General features: G+C 33.9%; 2 protein-coding genes across 3 annotated transcripts; both read left to right on the forward strand.

The window, feature by feature from the left end:
• The first annotated feature begins 10703 nt into the window (after positions 1-10703).
• Positions 10704-11605, forward strand: LOC132268506 (protein SEED AND ROOT HAIR PROTECTIVE PROTEIN-like). Its single transcript, XM_059769344.1, has 2 exons — positions 10704-10920; positions 11280-11605. Exons 1-2 carry the CDS (start codon positions 10704-10706, stop codon positions 11603-11605), a joined length of 543 nt encoding a protein of 180 aa, XP_059625327.1.
• A 2723-nt stretch (positions 11606-14328) lies between these two features.
• On the forward strand, positions 14329-16769 carry LOC132268808 (uncharacterized). Of its 2 annotated transcripts, none has more exons than XM_059769653.1 (3): positions 14329-14841; positions 14937-15015; positions 15118-16769. In XM_059769653.1, exon 3 carries the CDS (start codon positions 15310-15312, stop codon positions 16651-16653), a length of 1344 nt encoding a protein of 447 aa, XP_059625636.1. In that variant the 5' UTR covers positions 14329-14841; positions 14937-15015; positions 15118-15309; the 3' UTR covers positions 16654-16769. The 2 variants fall into 2 exon arrangements, with proteins under 2 accessions (XP_059625636.1, XP_059625637.1); XM_059769654.1 differs by having other exon boundaries at positions 14940-15015.
• Positions 16770-16952: the final 183 nt, after the last annotated feature.

Consider the following 16952-nt stretch of genomic DNA (forward strand, 5'->3'; position numbering starts at 1 on the left):
CAACAAAAAATGAATGAAGTTGGACTTAAGAATCGCCTGATTCGGAGTCCGGACGGAAAAGCTGTGAAGATAGAACAAAACGGCATCCTCCGTTTAAAAGATACCACGACCCTATCTCACCAAAACTGTTATAACTCTCACTACGCTTGGAGTTTTTATGTTTGGTTGATATCATTGGAAATATGTCTTCAAGCTCTTGAATTTAGACTCAAGAATGACCTAATTTGGATAAGAAATGAGTGAGATAAAGCTGTTCAAAGTCGGTGCAACAGAATTATCTAAGAAAACAAAAAGGATGCTGAGTCAAGGAGGATCAGCCGACCGAACCTCCATCATCAGCCGATCAAAACTGAATGTTCAACTGGCCAAAATGACTTGCGTGAGAAGCAAACTCACTCGAATGCCCAGAGGAAGCTTGTCAGCCGACTGATGGTCTTCATCAGCAGACCGATACACCAGATAGTAGTAGAAAATGCTGCAAAGCATGGAAAACTTGGTTCGGTCCAAAAACAAAACTTGTACTTGTGTCCCGTACACCCCAAAATAGAAATGAAGGCATCCCAAGGTGCCAAACAACCTTGCTCAATGTAGAAAACCAATGTAAGTGTGTGTATTATATTATAGTGTACAATTTGCCCCAAATGAAGTCAAAATGAGAAAATGGCCCCGAAGCCTTGTTTTAAACATGTTTGCAAACATATTTTACATACAGAAATGTGTTACAGTGGCCTATGGCCTCATGACATGTCAAACGCTAAAAATCATATCCCAAACCTTAATTTTCAACACTTTTATAATAAAAACATGACATCAAAGTGCACAAATGTAATCTTTGAGTTACATGGCCCTTGGCCTCATTTCATATGTGACACCCCACATTTTTCACGCATAAGTTGATCAGGCTTATACACAAAAAATGAGAGATATCAAAAACAATTGTTAATATACAAGCATGGAATACAAAATGATAATAATAGAAGAACTCAGACAGGAAAAGAAAACTAAATAATAAAACATCCATCCATCCTTTATTAAATACCATACCCCTTTATACAACTTGGAAATCCTATGTCAAGGATCCCTAAATATAAACCTGAAAGTTTAACGACGGAAGTAAATAAAACTGAAATCAAAGTAATACATAAAACTTTTACCCTGAACAAGACCGTAAGAGTAGATAAGTTCGGATGGTGGTCCCACACTGCTAAGCCTTAACCTTGAAACGGGTACTAACCGTGTCCTGAGATAACAACAATGGTGGGTCAACCCCACGAGCAAGTCCTCTCAACTATGACCCAATCAGAGAATCAAATAAATTGATCATTAATAATCGGAAGTATACTATACCTATATACACCCTAATGAACTATACAATGTATAATATGACCTCAATCAGAATAGACGGTGATCACTTAGACTCACACGAGGTGGTTAAGTGTCTCCTTTCCCTACCTGGGAAATCAGCTATTAATACATGGTGCACGGTACAGACAACACAGACTATAAGTCCTACACAGTGGTAACATATCTCAAGGTACTAATGAATATACTGAGCATATCACTTAGGCAACACATGCCAATAATATTAAACCACATACCCCGACAGCCACACATCTGTCTATGGCAACAAATGCATAAGGTACAAATGAGTCTAAACTTATTAGTCAGCTTACATAATTTTATATGGCAACACATCCATATAATATAAATGCGACCTAATTTATTAAACAGTCCACTTACTACCTGAAATGCACACAGCATAATAATAATGATCTATATGTCATTAACAACATAAATAATCCTGTAATGTATAACGGAAAATTTATAGGAATCACATCATGTAATCATTTCATTTAACATTAAATAATAATACAATTTATATTCAAATATGTTATTACATTAATTACATCTGTTTTATAGCGATCCATACTGTAAATGATACAATTAATGTTTAAAAATATTAATCGGACCTAATAATAATTAACGAGTAAATAATAATAATTTAAAGTCCCGTTAATCCCGAAAATATAAACCCGAGGCCCAAAAATGCAAGTTAAAGGTTCTGGAAATTACAAATCAGTCCCTAGGGGTATTCTGGACTTTTCCAGCTGCTGCAGAGACCCCACACGCGCCCTCACGTGCCTCCCAGAGCTTCCCACACGCGCCACTACCTTCCTCACACGCGCACACGCTTACACGCACCCTCACGCGCGTCTGGCATTAGCCATGCGCGCGCAAGCGCTGCCACGCGCGCACTAATGGTTCTTGCTGACATGGCGCGTGCTGTTTGGTTGGTTGTAACAGACTCCTATGGACGCGCTGCACTGAATCAATCTACCTTATCTTCACCTAATCCAAAGGTTCTTGATCCGGGTGTACTGCAGTAACATGGACTGTGATGCATCGGATCAATCAGATTCAACTAATGGCTAGGATACGGGTTTACAGTGTGCCGCATCACACCGGATCACTCCGGTCACCTTCCTCATTGCCGGTGGCCGGAAATCTCGCCGGAAATTTCAGAAAAATCCCGGAAAATTCCAGAAAATTCTAAAAAAACCCTAAAGCATTAAATAATTATTTTTAGCTATATTTGAATTACATAGACTAATAAATAAATATCTAACACCCTAATAATTAAAATTTCATTATTTTAATAAACTAAAAATAATAATTTATTAAAATCCTAGCATGCTTTCTATGCTCCAAAATAATCTAAATAAATTAAATAATTAATTTATGGATTCAAAGGGGAAAAGTAGATAATAACTTACCTTATGGATTTGAAACAAATCCGCCGGTTGCGCGTAGTCGGATTAAATTCTCCTTCACCGGTCCAAGGCTACCTCTCTCACTCTTCTAAAATAACTCTCTGCTATTTTAATTTTTTTCTAACTTCCGTTCTCATCAACCAAAGCTAACTAATATTTATATAAACTAATATAATATAAATATTACAAATATCTAACTTTATATTAACTATCAAAACATTATTACCTAATCTAGTTGAATAAAATGCAACTTAAGTCAAGCTAAGTTTTAATGCAATACAATTTTAAGTCAATCTAGTTGACATAACATTATATAACCGTAAATGCAATCCTATCTTTCAACCTAACATCTAATGGAAGTTATATCATGTTTTCTTTATTTTATTATATATATATTTTTATATGTAATAATACACTACAATACAAATGTACTACTTTAATTAATTAATATAAAACATAACCAATAAAATATATAACCTAACATTATAATATAAAGAACATACAATTAATAGTACATGCACAAGTAAATAAAATAAATTTAATAATTTAACATACACAATTAATAGGTGAACAAATCTACACATTAAATAATTAACCCAATACAGAAATAATTTAAGTAAACTCTTTAAAAATACGGGGTATTACAACATACATGCCAAATAAGTCTCAAAAGGTGTACTTAAGTACACATTACATACCCAAGGCAAATATTACAAAATTTGACATATTAAATCAAATGAAAGCTAACATGCAAACATGTGCATGTTTTCAAAATACGTAAAATACTCCAAGCAACTAAGTAAACCTAGGAATGTTGTGCATCCCAGAATAAGGTTTCTTTACTTGCAAAATAACCCAAACAATTAGGATGAGTAAACAAGTTACTCGTAGGAAGAAGTGCATGCGTATACCCTATGGTTTCAAATATCATGCAAGCTTAATATAGATCATTACAAAGGAGCATTCCACCTAACGTCTATATTTTCAAGGTGAACTAAGGGATCATTTCAAGCTACACAAGTAATTAAAATGATAAATTACAAGGCTTACAAGTATACATGCACAAGTATACTAAACCATATTAAAACTTTAAACACCAATCACAAACTACAAGTAATCCATGATTAACAACTTAGAATTGAATGCGAAATCAAGTAGTTGGAAAGACTAGGATATGTGGTCTCAAGACCACACAAGTTGTTTCGGGCAATTACGACCCACAAGGTACTACCTAATGCGCACTAATGACATAGGAAGATTCTTATCCCCCGTATTAGAACCAAACCCTAGCCATCACATATTTCATATCCTTATAAGTCTCCAAAAATTAATAAGTTCATGACATATACCCAACAACAATGCATGAAACTACTTACCAAGTACAAGTAGGGTGAAACCACACAAATCATGTCCTAAGGTTTCATGTCTAAAATGACATACACCATGTCGAATCTTCAATGTGCGATTCGTTACACTCACAATGAACGTCAAATGTCGAATCTTCAATGTGTAATTCGTTACATGCAAGTTAATGACACTAAACATTACACTAAGCCAATTTACCATCAATGCAAGTCACAATTACTAATCCACACAATATGGTAATAGACTAACAAGGTAAATACAAGTGCAATTTATCAAGATTTTCATAATATACCCATAATGAAATCTCTAGTATTAAGCAAGTCATTAAACAATAATCTCTCTACACAATATAAATATAAATATACATGCTTTAATCACAGACTTTATGTTATGCATATAAAATCTCTATTTATATGCGAATACAAGAATTAAAAAACATGTAATTAATATATACAAAGCCTCAAATATATATAAAACCTCACGAAAATAAACATACAACCACCCCTACCTCACTAGAGAATTGAATCTCTATAATCCAAGTATAAGTAAGGAAATGAAAATTCCAAGAACAAGGTAAGCAAAAGAAAGGTGAGGGAAAGGTTTGATCTTCAAGATGGAAGACCAAACCTTCAAGGGAAAGGGCTAAAAAATGAGATGTGGAGGCTAGGGTTTCAAGAGCAACAATGGTGGTGGCTAGGGTAAGAGAGAGAGGAAGAAGAATTGTTAGTGGAGAATGGTGTATTCCTCCACTAACTAAGCACTATGTGTGCTTACACCACCTCTCACACACATACAACCCATCTTACCCTTCCACTTGTCAACCAACTAAGCCTATTCACAAGATCAGATCCTAAGCCTACACTTGTCACCATCTTAAGTCTCCTCCCAATGCTTATATAATCCAAGCCTTACACTTGCCCTCATCCAAGACCAATAAGTGTACCAACCATAGGCCAACAAGTGGGTGAATCCTCACCCTCCACATGTCATCATCTAAGGCATCTAAGTGTTGTTACCACATAATTGCCTACAAGTGGACCAATGAGAGTGTGACACTTGTCATACTTTTCAGAAATTGTAAAAAGATCATTTTCCAAAATATTTTGCAAATAAAATTACAAAATGGTATCTAAGATGGAAAATAATTACAAAAGATAATTACACAATTGCCCCAAAAAGTGAAAATATTTTCGAAAAAACTATACATCCATACCCTTTTCATGAAAAATAAACAAGTAGCATACTTTTCTACAAAAGTAAAACTACACATTTCATAGAAATCAAATGTAATGGACGCATGCAAAGCCGAGATCAAATCCTAATACAAAAAATAAGGTTACGTGAAAGGAAACGACAATTGGGAAAAAGACGAAAAAAGAAAAAAAAAATGCTAGAAAAAGAAAAGAAGGAAATGACCGGGTCATTTTATATATATATATATATATATATATATATATATATATATATATCTATGTCTCTCTTCTCAGATCTGTAATTTTGTTGAAAAAACTCAAATCTGTAATTATACATGTCATGTCTTATAGTAGCCAAACATATTACATAGCACAAACCCCTCTTCTCCTCCTTTACCACGCTTCTTCTGTGCTTCCTTTCTTTCACTTTTCTCTCTTTTTATAAAACTCTCTCTCTCTCTACCAGTTAGCATTGCCTCGTCTCTACGCCATTAATTTTGACGCACGCGGTTTCAAAACCCAGTCTCTCACTTGAGTATCAATATGTATGTCTTTTTCTAACTCTTTATACATGTATGTCTCTGTTTTTCTCTTTAGATCTTTGTGCTTATTTTCTGAACGATTGAGGAAGAAAGTTTTGATTTTGTTCAAGGAAAAAAAGAGAGAAGAGTATGGATCTCAGATAATCTCAGTGTGTTCATCTTTTGTAGATATTAGTAATTCTTGTGTTATATACGTATAGTATGGATATGTCATATGTGTGTGTACATATATAAAGATTTTTTTGTTCTTTTCTTTGCTTTTGGGTTTCTTGTTATTCTTTTTAAACTGTTGGTATATGAATATCGGAGACTAATAGTGAAAGAAACCTAATTGTTATTGACATTCGCAGAATTTTTCTCTGTTTCTACTTTAATTCTTTCTTATTTCTTTGTAAGAATGGAATTTTACTTTCAATTTGCAATGACAAGGCTTTATGCAATGTATTGAGCATATATATATATATATATATATATATATATATATATATATATATATTACGTCTTTCTAATTGCTATTTGGTGCTCCAGTTCCATTGTACCAAAAAATTACCTTTCATGGGCTGAAGTAAGAATAACCTCACAACCACTTAACTTGCCAACCATACTGAGTTTTTCGCTCTTCAAAACCCCTCAATGACCAATTCTTGAATGAGTAGCTAAGGATCCATTAAGTCCAACATTAATTCCTTTAGAAGCATCAATTGGGCACAAACACCTCTAGTGAAAACAACCGGTGTGACTTAAATAAAGCAATTTTCTCCCGTTGGCCATTGAGTTCATAGATTAGAGATAATGGGAGTAAGCTTGCATCATGGAATCAACATAATCAATTCACTAACCAACTTGTAGGTGTAGCAGAGATCATCTGAACCAACTTCTTCCTTGAATCAATAAATTTCTTGATACACCTTTGTGATAGTCAATCAGTAACTAACCCTTTTAAGTAACAATATGTATTCATTATTTTTCCAATTTTATCTAGTGTGGTTGCTATCTTCCAATTAAATTTAGGATCTTGCTATAGTAAATAGGTATCATTGAGAAGGTCTGATGGATAAACTGTAGTGAACGTGCAAGTTTTAAAAACTTTTCGAGGGATTTTGATTCATAGATCTTGATTCATTACATAGAGACAAGTTTTATGCAAAAATAAAATATGATGTATCATTCAATTAACAGATTGAATACTTACATCAAGCTTTGAGTAAACCTTAGATCTCTCCTCTAAAGTGAATGTTCTCACTTATTGTAGATCCCTTAGCAAGATGCATTCTCCTTGGATCTCCATCTTCTTGATAATTGTTTTGCCTTTAGGAATCACTCATATGCCTCCATGAATGACCTTGGAAAACTAGGCTTGTGGGAGTCTCCATTAGATGAGAACATAAACCCTAATTTTCTAGAGAGAGAAAATATATTCCTTTTTTTTCTTCTACTCAAAATCACCCCTAAAATATACATAGACCATGTATATTTATAGGTAACATAAAGGTAAAGAAAAGGAAACAACAAATCCTTCTCCATCTCTAATTCATATGTCTCAAATCTAATATAATTCCAATATCAAGTTGGGCCATGAGTGAGAATCCATTGGGCCTATTATTTTATTGGCTACAATGAATTAATAATTGGCCCGGTCCATGGACCCAATTCAATTAATTCATAAATTAATTTCTACTCCACTAAAAGAAATTAATTGAACTCCAATTAAATAATAAATAACCTCTAAGTCAATATTGCACTTTGACCCCTCTATGCATAATTAGTTATCGGATAAATAATGCCATCAATCCGACTACTTAATTAATATATTTATTTTGGTACCTTTGATTATTTCTGGCTCGATCACAATAAAACATTTGTTCGACAAAAATAATAATTTAATAAATAAATATATAATAAATCATTTTGTCTAAAATCATACGAAGGCCTTCGAATTTACTTTGTGATCAACCATAATCAATACAAAATAAATACAAGTAGCAATGATGCAAATATTGAAAATATAACCCTCTAACTATTAATTACATAACTACCCGAAGTGTCGGTCTAAGGATCCCGAAGAATCCGCCGAACAAATCAAAGTAATTATTAATTAATAAAAGAGTCTATACTTTTCTCATGCTTAAGAGTCAAATGCCATGACGGTGATAGGGAGTAATTGCATACGACAACTCTCGCAATATATCTCAACCTAACGCGGATCCAGTTCAAGTCTTAATTAATTATGAGTCCATCCATAATTACCGACTATGAACAATTTATAATTACTATTTATATATCATGCATTGATTGCCATCACATACATATATATAAATATTTCTTATAATTACATGGACACTATCAATTTCATAGTGAATCGAAACATAATACATTGAATTCACCAATTATATAAATCATAAGTATTTCAGATATGTCAGGAACATATGTCACTATAATCCAGATAGGAATTTGCTATGCCAGAGTATATAAATCCCAATATGTATTCATTATTTTTCCAATTTTATCTAGTGTGGTTGCTATCTTTCAATTAAATTTAGGATCTTACTATAGTAAATAGGTATCATTGAGAAGGTCTGATGGATAAACCTCATAGAGGGTCGTACAAGGTTTTGTTACTGGTTAAGAATATTATATCATTGAGTATCTATGGAGGAATGGAATATAACATCTAACATATAAACTTATTAATCTTGAAATTTAGGGATACTTTTATTGGAAGAGTCAAACATTGAATACCACATAATAGCAATTGTTGAAGAGTTTGGATTTCATAACTCAGTGTTTATAAGTTTAACTTCTCTTATTTAAATGATAAGGCTCCCGTCTCTTCATTAATACACATAACTAGAGTAGTAAATTGGAATACATGTTTACTCTTATCAAAACTATGCAACTCTTTATCACTTTAAATACTGTTATGCATGGATGTTCTTATCCATCTTCTTCTTGTTTTCTTTAGCTTTTCTTGTATAACACACAGAACTATATATGTGTTTTGTGGTTTTTCCTTAGTCTTGCAATGCTCGGTTGAGCATCAATGGAAGTCCCTCAACAATCAACAAAAGGCGGGGAAAGACATTCACGCCAGATCAAGATGTAGCATTTTGCAATGCTTGGTTGATCAAGATCTTTGGACCTTAGGGATGATTCACTACTACTGTTTGGTGTAATTTCATGTGAATATCCACTTATAATCATCTTAATTTGTTTATATATGTATATCATAAAGTGATAAAAAGGCATCTGAATAAATTTGTTTGCTTGTTTTAGTGTTGATTCAATTCTCTATTTGTGATCAATGGATTCATTTTTTTTTTATAATTTATATAATGTTTTTATGATCATATATATAAAGCAGAAAATAGATTATTTGTCCTTCAATTTGAAAATGGTAGTTGAAAAGGGTGGTTGTGTTAAAAAATAACATTTTGGATTAAATGCACTATTGGAGTAAAATTGCTAAAATATAACATTAGCTTCGGCATGCAACAATAGTATTTTGCATTGGCGATGCTCTTAAGTGTAAAAAACACCTCACTATACAGAAAATGTGCAAGAAACACCCTTACTATATATTTATTATGTGCATATAATTCCCTATATTTTAAACATTTGGAGCAAAATGCCCCCCAGTCAACAATTTTGACCAATTTTTTTTATGAAAATCCCAAAAATACCCTAGATGTCGTAAGCAAAAATAAATAAAAAATAAAATTCAAATATACAAATATAAAAAGTTATACACACATATATATGTATGGAAGAAAAAAAATCCACTTCCAGGTTCATCATCCCAAAACCCATAATCCATTGCTGATAATATTGGCTACCCATTGAGTCCTTCAATTTTTTTTTTTCCATCCTGTCTAAAGAGATGAAAAATATTGAAAATCTGATAAATCAAGAGGGAGTGCGAATATTTCCTCCCTTTTATTTATTTATTTTTATTATTTCGAAATATTTAACCATTCAACTACTTAATTGAACTTTTAATAGATGAATCAAATAATTAAATAGTAAGAAAAAAATGGATAAATAGTAACCATTTAACTACTTAATTGATATGTATCATGTGTATATGTACAATATCTAGTAAGAGAATGAAACACCTATCGGAGTATATTGGATATACTTCAGCTAGTAGATAATATGGCAAAAAAATAAATAATAATAAAAATTAAAAAGAAAAAATTAAAAAAACCTAACATACTAAATATATATATTTTTTACCTGTCAAATAGTAATAGAGTTAGAAGTTAATGGAGGTTAGGGAAAAGAGAATTCGAACATATGAACATAAGGTAAGAGTATTTAATTAAGATCTTACTCTTTACTACTTGAGCAATACCGCTTCATCTCCTAACATACTAATTTAGCATTCAAATTTTAATAATAAAACCTATCATGTTGATTTTTCGGAACACTTTATATGATACATAATTATATACCACTGAAACCATAGGTACCTGCATGTCCTCCTTATTTGTGATGGCAACATGGCATGATAATAGACCAACTCTATCGACGTAACATCCAAATGAAGATGAAAAAGAAGGTAAGCATTCATTCATGCATGTTCATTTAGTGGCCCTCCATTAATCATACAAATTATCTGCTGTCGTGCTACTATGTAATGCACTACCTTATCTATTATATATCAACAAATAGATGGCATATAATATTTTAATAAAAACAAATTTGAATAATGAATACAACAATTCAAGAGAGATTGATATAATCTTTTTATAAAAAAGGTATGGAAGTAACAGCTAGCACCCATCAGACCATTCCAATCACCCCCAAGACAACAGATCGAGCGTAGAAATCAAATGGCTTTCAGAGCATTATCACTTGCAATCTCTGTGCTTCTTTTGTCACTGGCTGTTAACGTTGTTGCTTCTTCTGCAAGTGGTTACGATTATAGTCCGAAACCCGAGCTTTATCATAAACCCAAGACAGAAGATAATAACCCGTTCATCCCCAAAACCATAGGCATCCAAGGGCTTGTCTATTGTAAATCGGGCGTTAAAGTCATCCCACTTCAAGGTAATCATAATTTCTACACAACTAATCATCTTTCTTTAATTTCTCTCACCAAATCCTACTTAATATCATGTACTAGTAGTACTTAATTAGTAAGATCTTTTATCAAACGAGAAGTACGTTCACTACCACCATGTGCAATAAGACCATCACATGCAAATATGCAATGTATTACTAATGGTACGTGAATGCATGCATGTGGAGGCCAGTGTCTGATCATTATGATCTGCTTGAATTTGGTGTCAAATCAAACACACACACACACATATATAGTTAATGAAATACTTAATTTAATTATGGGATAGAATTAATATTATTGTTCTTAGACGTACTGTTGATTTTTGGAACCTGAGTGTACGTAGGAGCTGTGGCTAGAATAACATGTCTTGCGGTGGACCAAAACAGATATGAATCGGCTCCTTTCTCCTTCTTGAGTGACCCTGCCGACGCAAAGGGTTACTTCTTTGGTACACTGTCTCCTTCAGAGATTGAAGATGAATGGAAGCTGATAGAGTGCAAGGCCTTCCTCGAAAACTCTCCATTACAGACTTGTAAAGTTCCAACTGATGTCAACAATGGGATTAGTGGTGCTGTTCTTTCTTCTTACACTCTCCTTAATGACAACCATATGAAGCTCTACTCTGTGGGTCCTTTTGTATACACCTCAGAATCAAACCCTGGATTCTAACAGTTACTAGCTAGTTTAATTAATTTGATCATCTATGTATAGTATCTTACGTATATATATGATCAAATAAATGATTCTTTAATTTGTGTTGAGATTTGTTTGCCATGTTAATAAGTTGAGAGCAAGCAATCAATATGCATGGCATGCCCTCTTTTTAAAATTGTTAGAAATTTGGCGTAAATGGAAATTGTTTATCAAGGAGTCTATAACTAGAGTGGTGCCATCATATCTTTTGCGATATTAATAACCCATGAATATGGTTATTGATGCAGAATGTTTCTGTAATACAGAATTTCCAAATTACAACGAATCCTTGACACATTATTCAACGTGGTTAAGGATGGGTTGGAAAGTAAGGGTAGTATGATTGAGAATCACATTGAATCATAATCATATTTGTGAGTTTTGGGTTACAGACGTTAAAGAACGTAACGTTGTTGACAGTTAAGAATCGGTTGAAGGTGACCAAACTATGAAAGGATACGTTCTTTCCAAACAAATACACCCATACTCCAAGAGGTATCCCAAACAGACATACCTATACACCAAAAGACATCTCTAAGTCTATAAATACCCCACTGGCTACCATAATTTATCGTTCAATTAAATTTATTCTCTCCCCCTCTCAAGATGAACCCAGCCCAAGTGGATGTGGGTTCAAGCCATGGTCAAGTGGTCTGAGCCACTTAGGCCCAAAACCAATTTCATTGAGCTATATTAAATTTGGTCCGAGCCATTTGGTTCGGATTGCACCCAATTCATTATTTAAATAGCATAGATGCATTTTTGAGTCAGAGAGAGTATTACACGGAGGAAGTTCGCCGTATCCACGAGTTTGTAGTGCTGCTACTGGTGGATATAAACCGTTGTATCTTGGGAGATAGACGCCACTGAGTCCGTTAGCACCATTGCGAGACGAATTTGTCTTAAGGACATAGTATCCAATACTAACCTCGGTCCAGATTCTTTATTTATTATTTATTAATTTATTACTTTATTTTGCATATTTAATTAAATACATAGTTGCATATTTAATTAATCATTTCTTAGCATATTATTAATTATCTCATATCATATTAGTATAAGGGTTGTTATATCTTAAAAGCCACATAAAGTATATATTTTATCAACAAAAATTATATTGTAACTCTTTGATCTTGAAACTGAAGTTTGTGATGACGTACCTGAATTTTTTGAAGTTGATGGTGTTAGAACTAAATAAAAAAGGTCGTTACTTAGTAATTATTCTGTATACACGAGATGTTGAAATTATTATTACTATTATTTTTGCATAAAGTGATTGCGTTCACAAAATCGAGTACAAGTCCTCATCTTTGTCTGTCCATATATATATATATATCAAGTTATAAAATGGTTAAGGCCTTAGAAATTTAAGGGCTCAATTTGGATTAAGCCAGTCTTCATCAATTTCGTGACATTTAAGCATTTTTTAATATCGGGCTTCAATTTCGTGACATTAAGCATTTTCTGATATCGGGCTTCTTGGTGTCATGAAGCCCAAGTTGCCCAACCAAATTTGAGAAAAATACGCTGGTCTTATAGTTTTAGTTAGGAGGGACTTGAACAGTTCGCAGTGTTGTCCGCCGCGATAAGATATGGAAAATCATTGCAACCGAATTGAAGAAAATGCGCGTGACAGTGATAAAAGATGAAATATATATATATATATATATATATATATATATCTTTGATTCTCAAGTGTATAGTCGTCATATCACTGATACCACAATTAAATTTTAAGTGTAATTTATGTATTTAATTTTGTTTAACCCGGCAAGCAAGGTAGGATATTTTAAATCAAAGTCAGTACATTTTAGTATCCAGTACCTCTCCACCTATCACATATATATTCTGAACAGTATTTATTTAATTAACACGTGTTAGATATATATATATGTCCAACTAGTAAGATGGACCATATGAATTCAATTGTGATATTTATCTTATTTAATGGATGAAATTGACTATTGCAATTGTCCACAAACCTCCTCTCTTAGCAATGTATATAGTATCTCCTATTATGTTTGGCTTTAAAAATACTATTCCCTTTATTCTATATTATTAGATGTTCATCACATTTAAAAAGTTAAACTAAAATAATACCTTCTTTCTATCATTACTTTTTAAATTTTTTTAAAAAATTCAACTTGATAATTATATATATATAAACTTAGAAAGACAAATAAATAATTTTTAAATAATAATATATTAATTATATGTCCCATTAAAAACTTCCAATATCAAACATGTAATTAATGTATTGGAAAATTTTAATGGGCTTCATATATATGCTTGTCCATGTTTGAAGCTCTTTTTCATATTAGATGTGTTATATAACATATTCCCTCTTTTATACAACATATTCCCTCTTTTTCATATTCCCTCTTTTATATAACATATTCCCTTTTTTCTCATATTAGATGTGAAAAAGAAAAAAGATAGATGGAGTAAAATATAAAATATTTGTAAAAAAAATTTGAATGAATCTGATGAATGGAGTAGTTGATCAACGATGCCCACCTCTCATCCAAACCCGAGTGGGTGGGGAGTGTTGGGGGACTGGCAACAGAAAAGCCAAAATTGAAAAGCGAGAGGACGCTCAAAAAGTTATGGGAGTCCACTTACGTTTGTTTTTTCCTCCACGCGTATCACGCGACTTTGATGCTTCTATTTTAAATAATATATGGGTTTTGTCAAATGAGAAGTCCGCTTCAACCTCCGAACTAAGTCATTTCTCTCTCTCTCTCTTATCGTCGTCTTCTCTCTCGTCATTTACACTTTCATGTGCAAATTAAGGTCTCTCGTGCACACACACTGAGACTACCAAGAAAACACAAAAAGCATTGATAAACACACCAAACACTCGGAAATATTGGATACTAAAATAAAATGGAGAAGCCCAAGAAGAAATGCACTATCGAGCAAGAGAGGCAGAAGATGGCGATCAAAGTAGGCGGTGGTCTTGGTGGAGTTGTTGTTTGGGGTGGAGCCTTGGCTATTGCTACTTTGGTATCTGTTTCTGCAATCAAACTAAGAAAGAGAAGCAGATCCACCAACAACACCCTCCCTCCACCTCAGCCGCCGCCGCCGCCGCCGCCACCACCACTAGTATCAACCAATCTTCATTCCCACGATTTGGAATTGAATGACAATAAAGATCAAGGAAGTGAAGGTCTTCGTGCACTTGTTCAACATCCTATACATCACCACACAAGGTTTGTCTCAAACATATTAGTCTCTCTATATCTCTGATCATCTATCTACACACATACGCCTAATTGATGGTGGGATTGTTAATTTGCACTTGCAGCAGCGATGGAGGAGCAACGGATATGGGCATAACCTAGATTGATTCTACGCCATTGATCTTCGCTGAAAGTTTGATTTTGGTAATTAATCTTTTTCTTCCGAATGTATAATTCTTCCATTCTAAACCAAATCTGAGACTCAATCAATTGCTGATATGATGTCCTAATAAAATTTTGATTCAGAATAACAGCCAAAAGGAGAATTCAACCTATGGTAGTGATCAAAGGATTTTGTATTCTTCTGATGATCCGAAACCAGAAAGCAGAGGGTTGACCATTGATCATGATGATGTCAAAATTCTAGAGTTCTCTTCATCAATCTCCTCCCACACTCTTGATTCCCTCCTCAAACCTGAAAAAGAGTATACAGAAAACATGCCTGTGGTGTCAGAGGTCATTAAAGTTACGAGTGATGAAAAGGCAATAGAAGCACCTATTGGTAATGCAGATCAGATTGAAGAAGAAGAAGACAGTCCACAACTGCAATCCATAGGAGAAGATCAGGAAAAGGAAGAGGAAGAAAAAGAATATGGTGATGGAGAAAATATGGTAGAGGAAGGTGTCAAAATCCAAACAGCTCTAGTAGATCAGATTGCAGTTGAAGAAGACCCACGAGTGCAATTGAATCACGAGGAGGAAGAAGAAGAAGATAATGAGGAAGACACAGTGGACAAAGGTATCACAGTTGAAACAGCTCCGGCGGATCAGATTGCTGTTGAAGAATACACACAAGCGCAATTGAATCAAGAAGAGGAAGATAATAATGGGGATGAAGATACAGAGGAGAAAGGTGTCGCAGTTGAAACAGCTCAGGCGGATCAGATTGCTGTTGAAGAAGACACACAAGCGCAATTGAATCAAGAAGAGGAAGATAATAATAAGGATGAAGCTACAGAGGAGAAATGTGTTGCAGTTGAAACAGCTCAGGCGGATCAGATTGCAGTTGAAGAACACCCACCAGCGCAATTGAGCGAAGAAGAAGAAGGAGAAGAAGAAGAGGAAGATAATGATGAGGATGAGAGGGAGGAGGAAGAACATATAGTGGAGAAACCTCCTACCATTGAAACAGCTCAGGTGGATCAGATTGCTGTTCAACAAGAGCCACAACCGCAATTGAATCAAGAAGGAGAAAAAGAAGATAATGAGGAAGACATAGTGGAGAAAGGTGTCACAGTTGAAACAGCATGGGCAGATCAGATTGCTGTTGAAGATGACTCACAATCACAATTGAGTGAAGAAGAAGAAAATAATGATGAAGACAGTGTTGATGATGAGGAGGAAGAAGATATAGTAAAGAGAGGTGAAGAGAGCTCGGAAGGAACAGAGGACTCGTCCATGGAATCCAATGCGGAAGCAATTTGGCCAACAGAGTCGATGAAAAAATTGTCACACGAATTCAGAAAAGTGAAGATAGATAACCACAAATTAGCAGAGAAGATTGAGGAAGAGGATACAACATTCAAAACAGAAGTTGGTTGCCTAAACAAGAATGAGATCAGTGAAATTTATGATGATAACCACGAAGAGATTGTGAAATCAACAACGGCTTCAATCAAGAGGGATCAATCAGAGATGTTGAGTCTGATTACTCAGACAACAAATTCACCCAACCTCAGAATTTGGATATGGTCAATGGTGGTGCTCCTCCTCCTACTGGGACTGGTGGCGCCGCTGCTAATTTCGCTTACCCAAATGGTGGAGCTTTTTCCCCTAAATTAATTCTAGATAATAAAATTTTCAAAAGTGCAGATGCAGATATCATACTCTTCTGGTCCTTTGTTTTTTTTAACTTATATATTATATAAATAAGAGTTTCAGAAGTTTACTGTGCTGCTCTCTCAATCTATGATTCCCCACTTTGATATAATTTCCCATAATTTTAGCCTTTGGTCAGTGTTAGATTTGCTTTTTGTTTTCTCACTAAGGAAAAAGGGATATTATGAAAAGAACTCTACAAAAAAACATAAGTGGGTTTCAATAGAATTCATGTTAAAAATTATAAACACAAGGCTAAGGGC

Source organism: Cornus florida, unplaced genomic scaffold, assembly GCF_030987335.1.
Source record: "Cornus florida cultivar Cherokee Brave unplaced genomic scaffold, ASM3098733v1 CherokeeBrave_3.0.0_Hap2_Chr08, whole genome shotgun sequence".
Lineage (NCBI taxonomy): Eukaryota > Viridiplantae > Streptophyta > Magnoliopsida > Cornales > Cornaceae > Cornus > Cornus florida.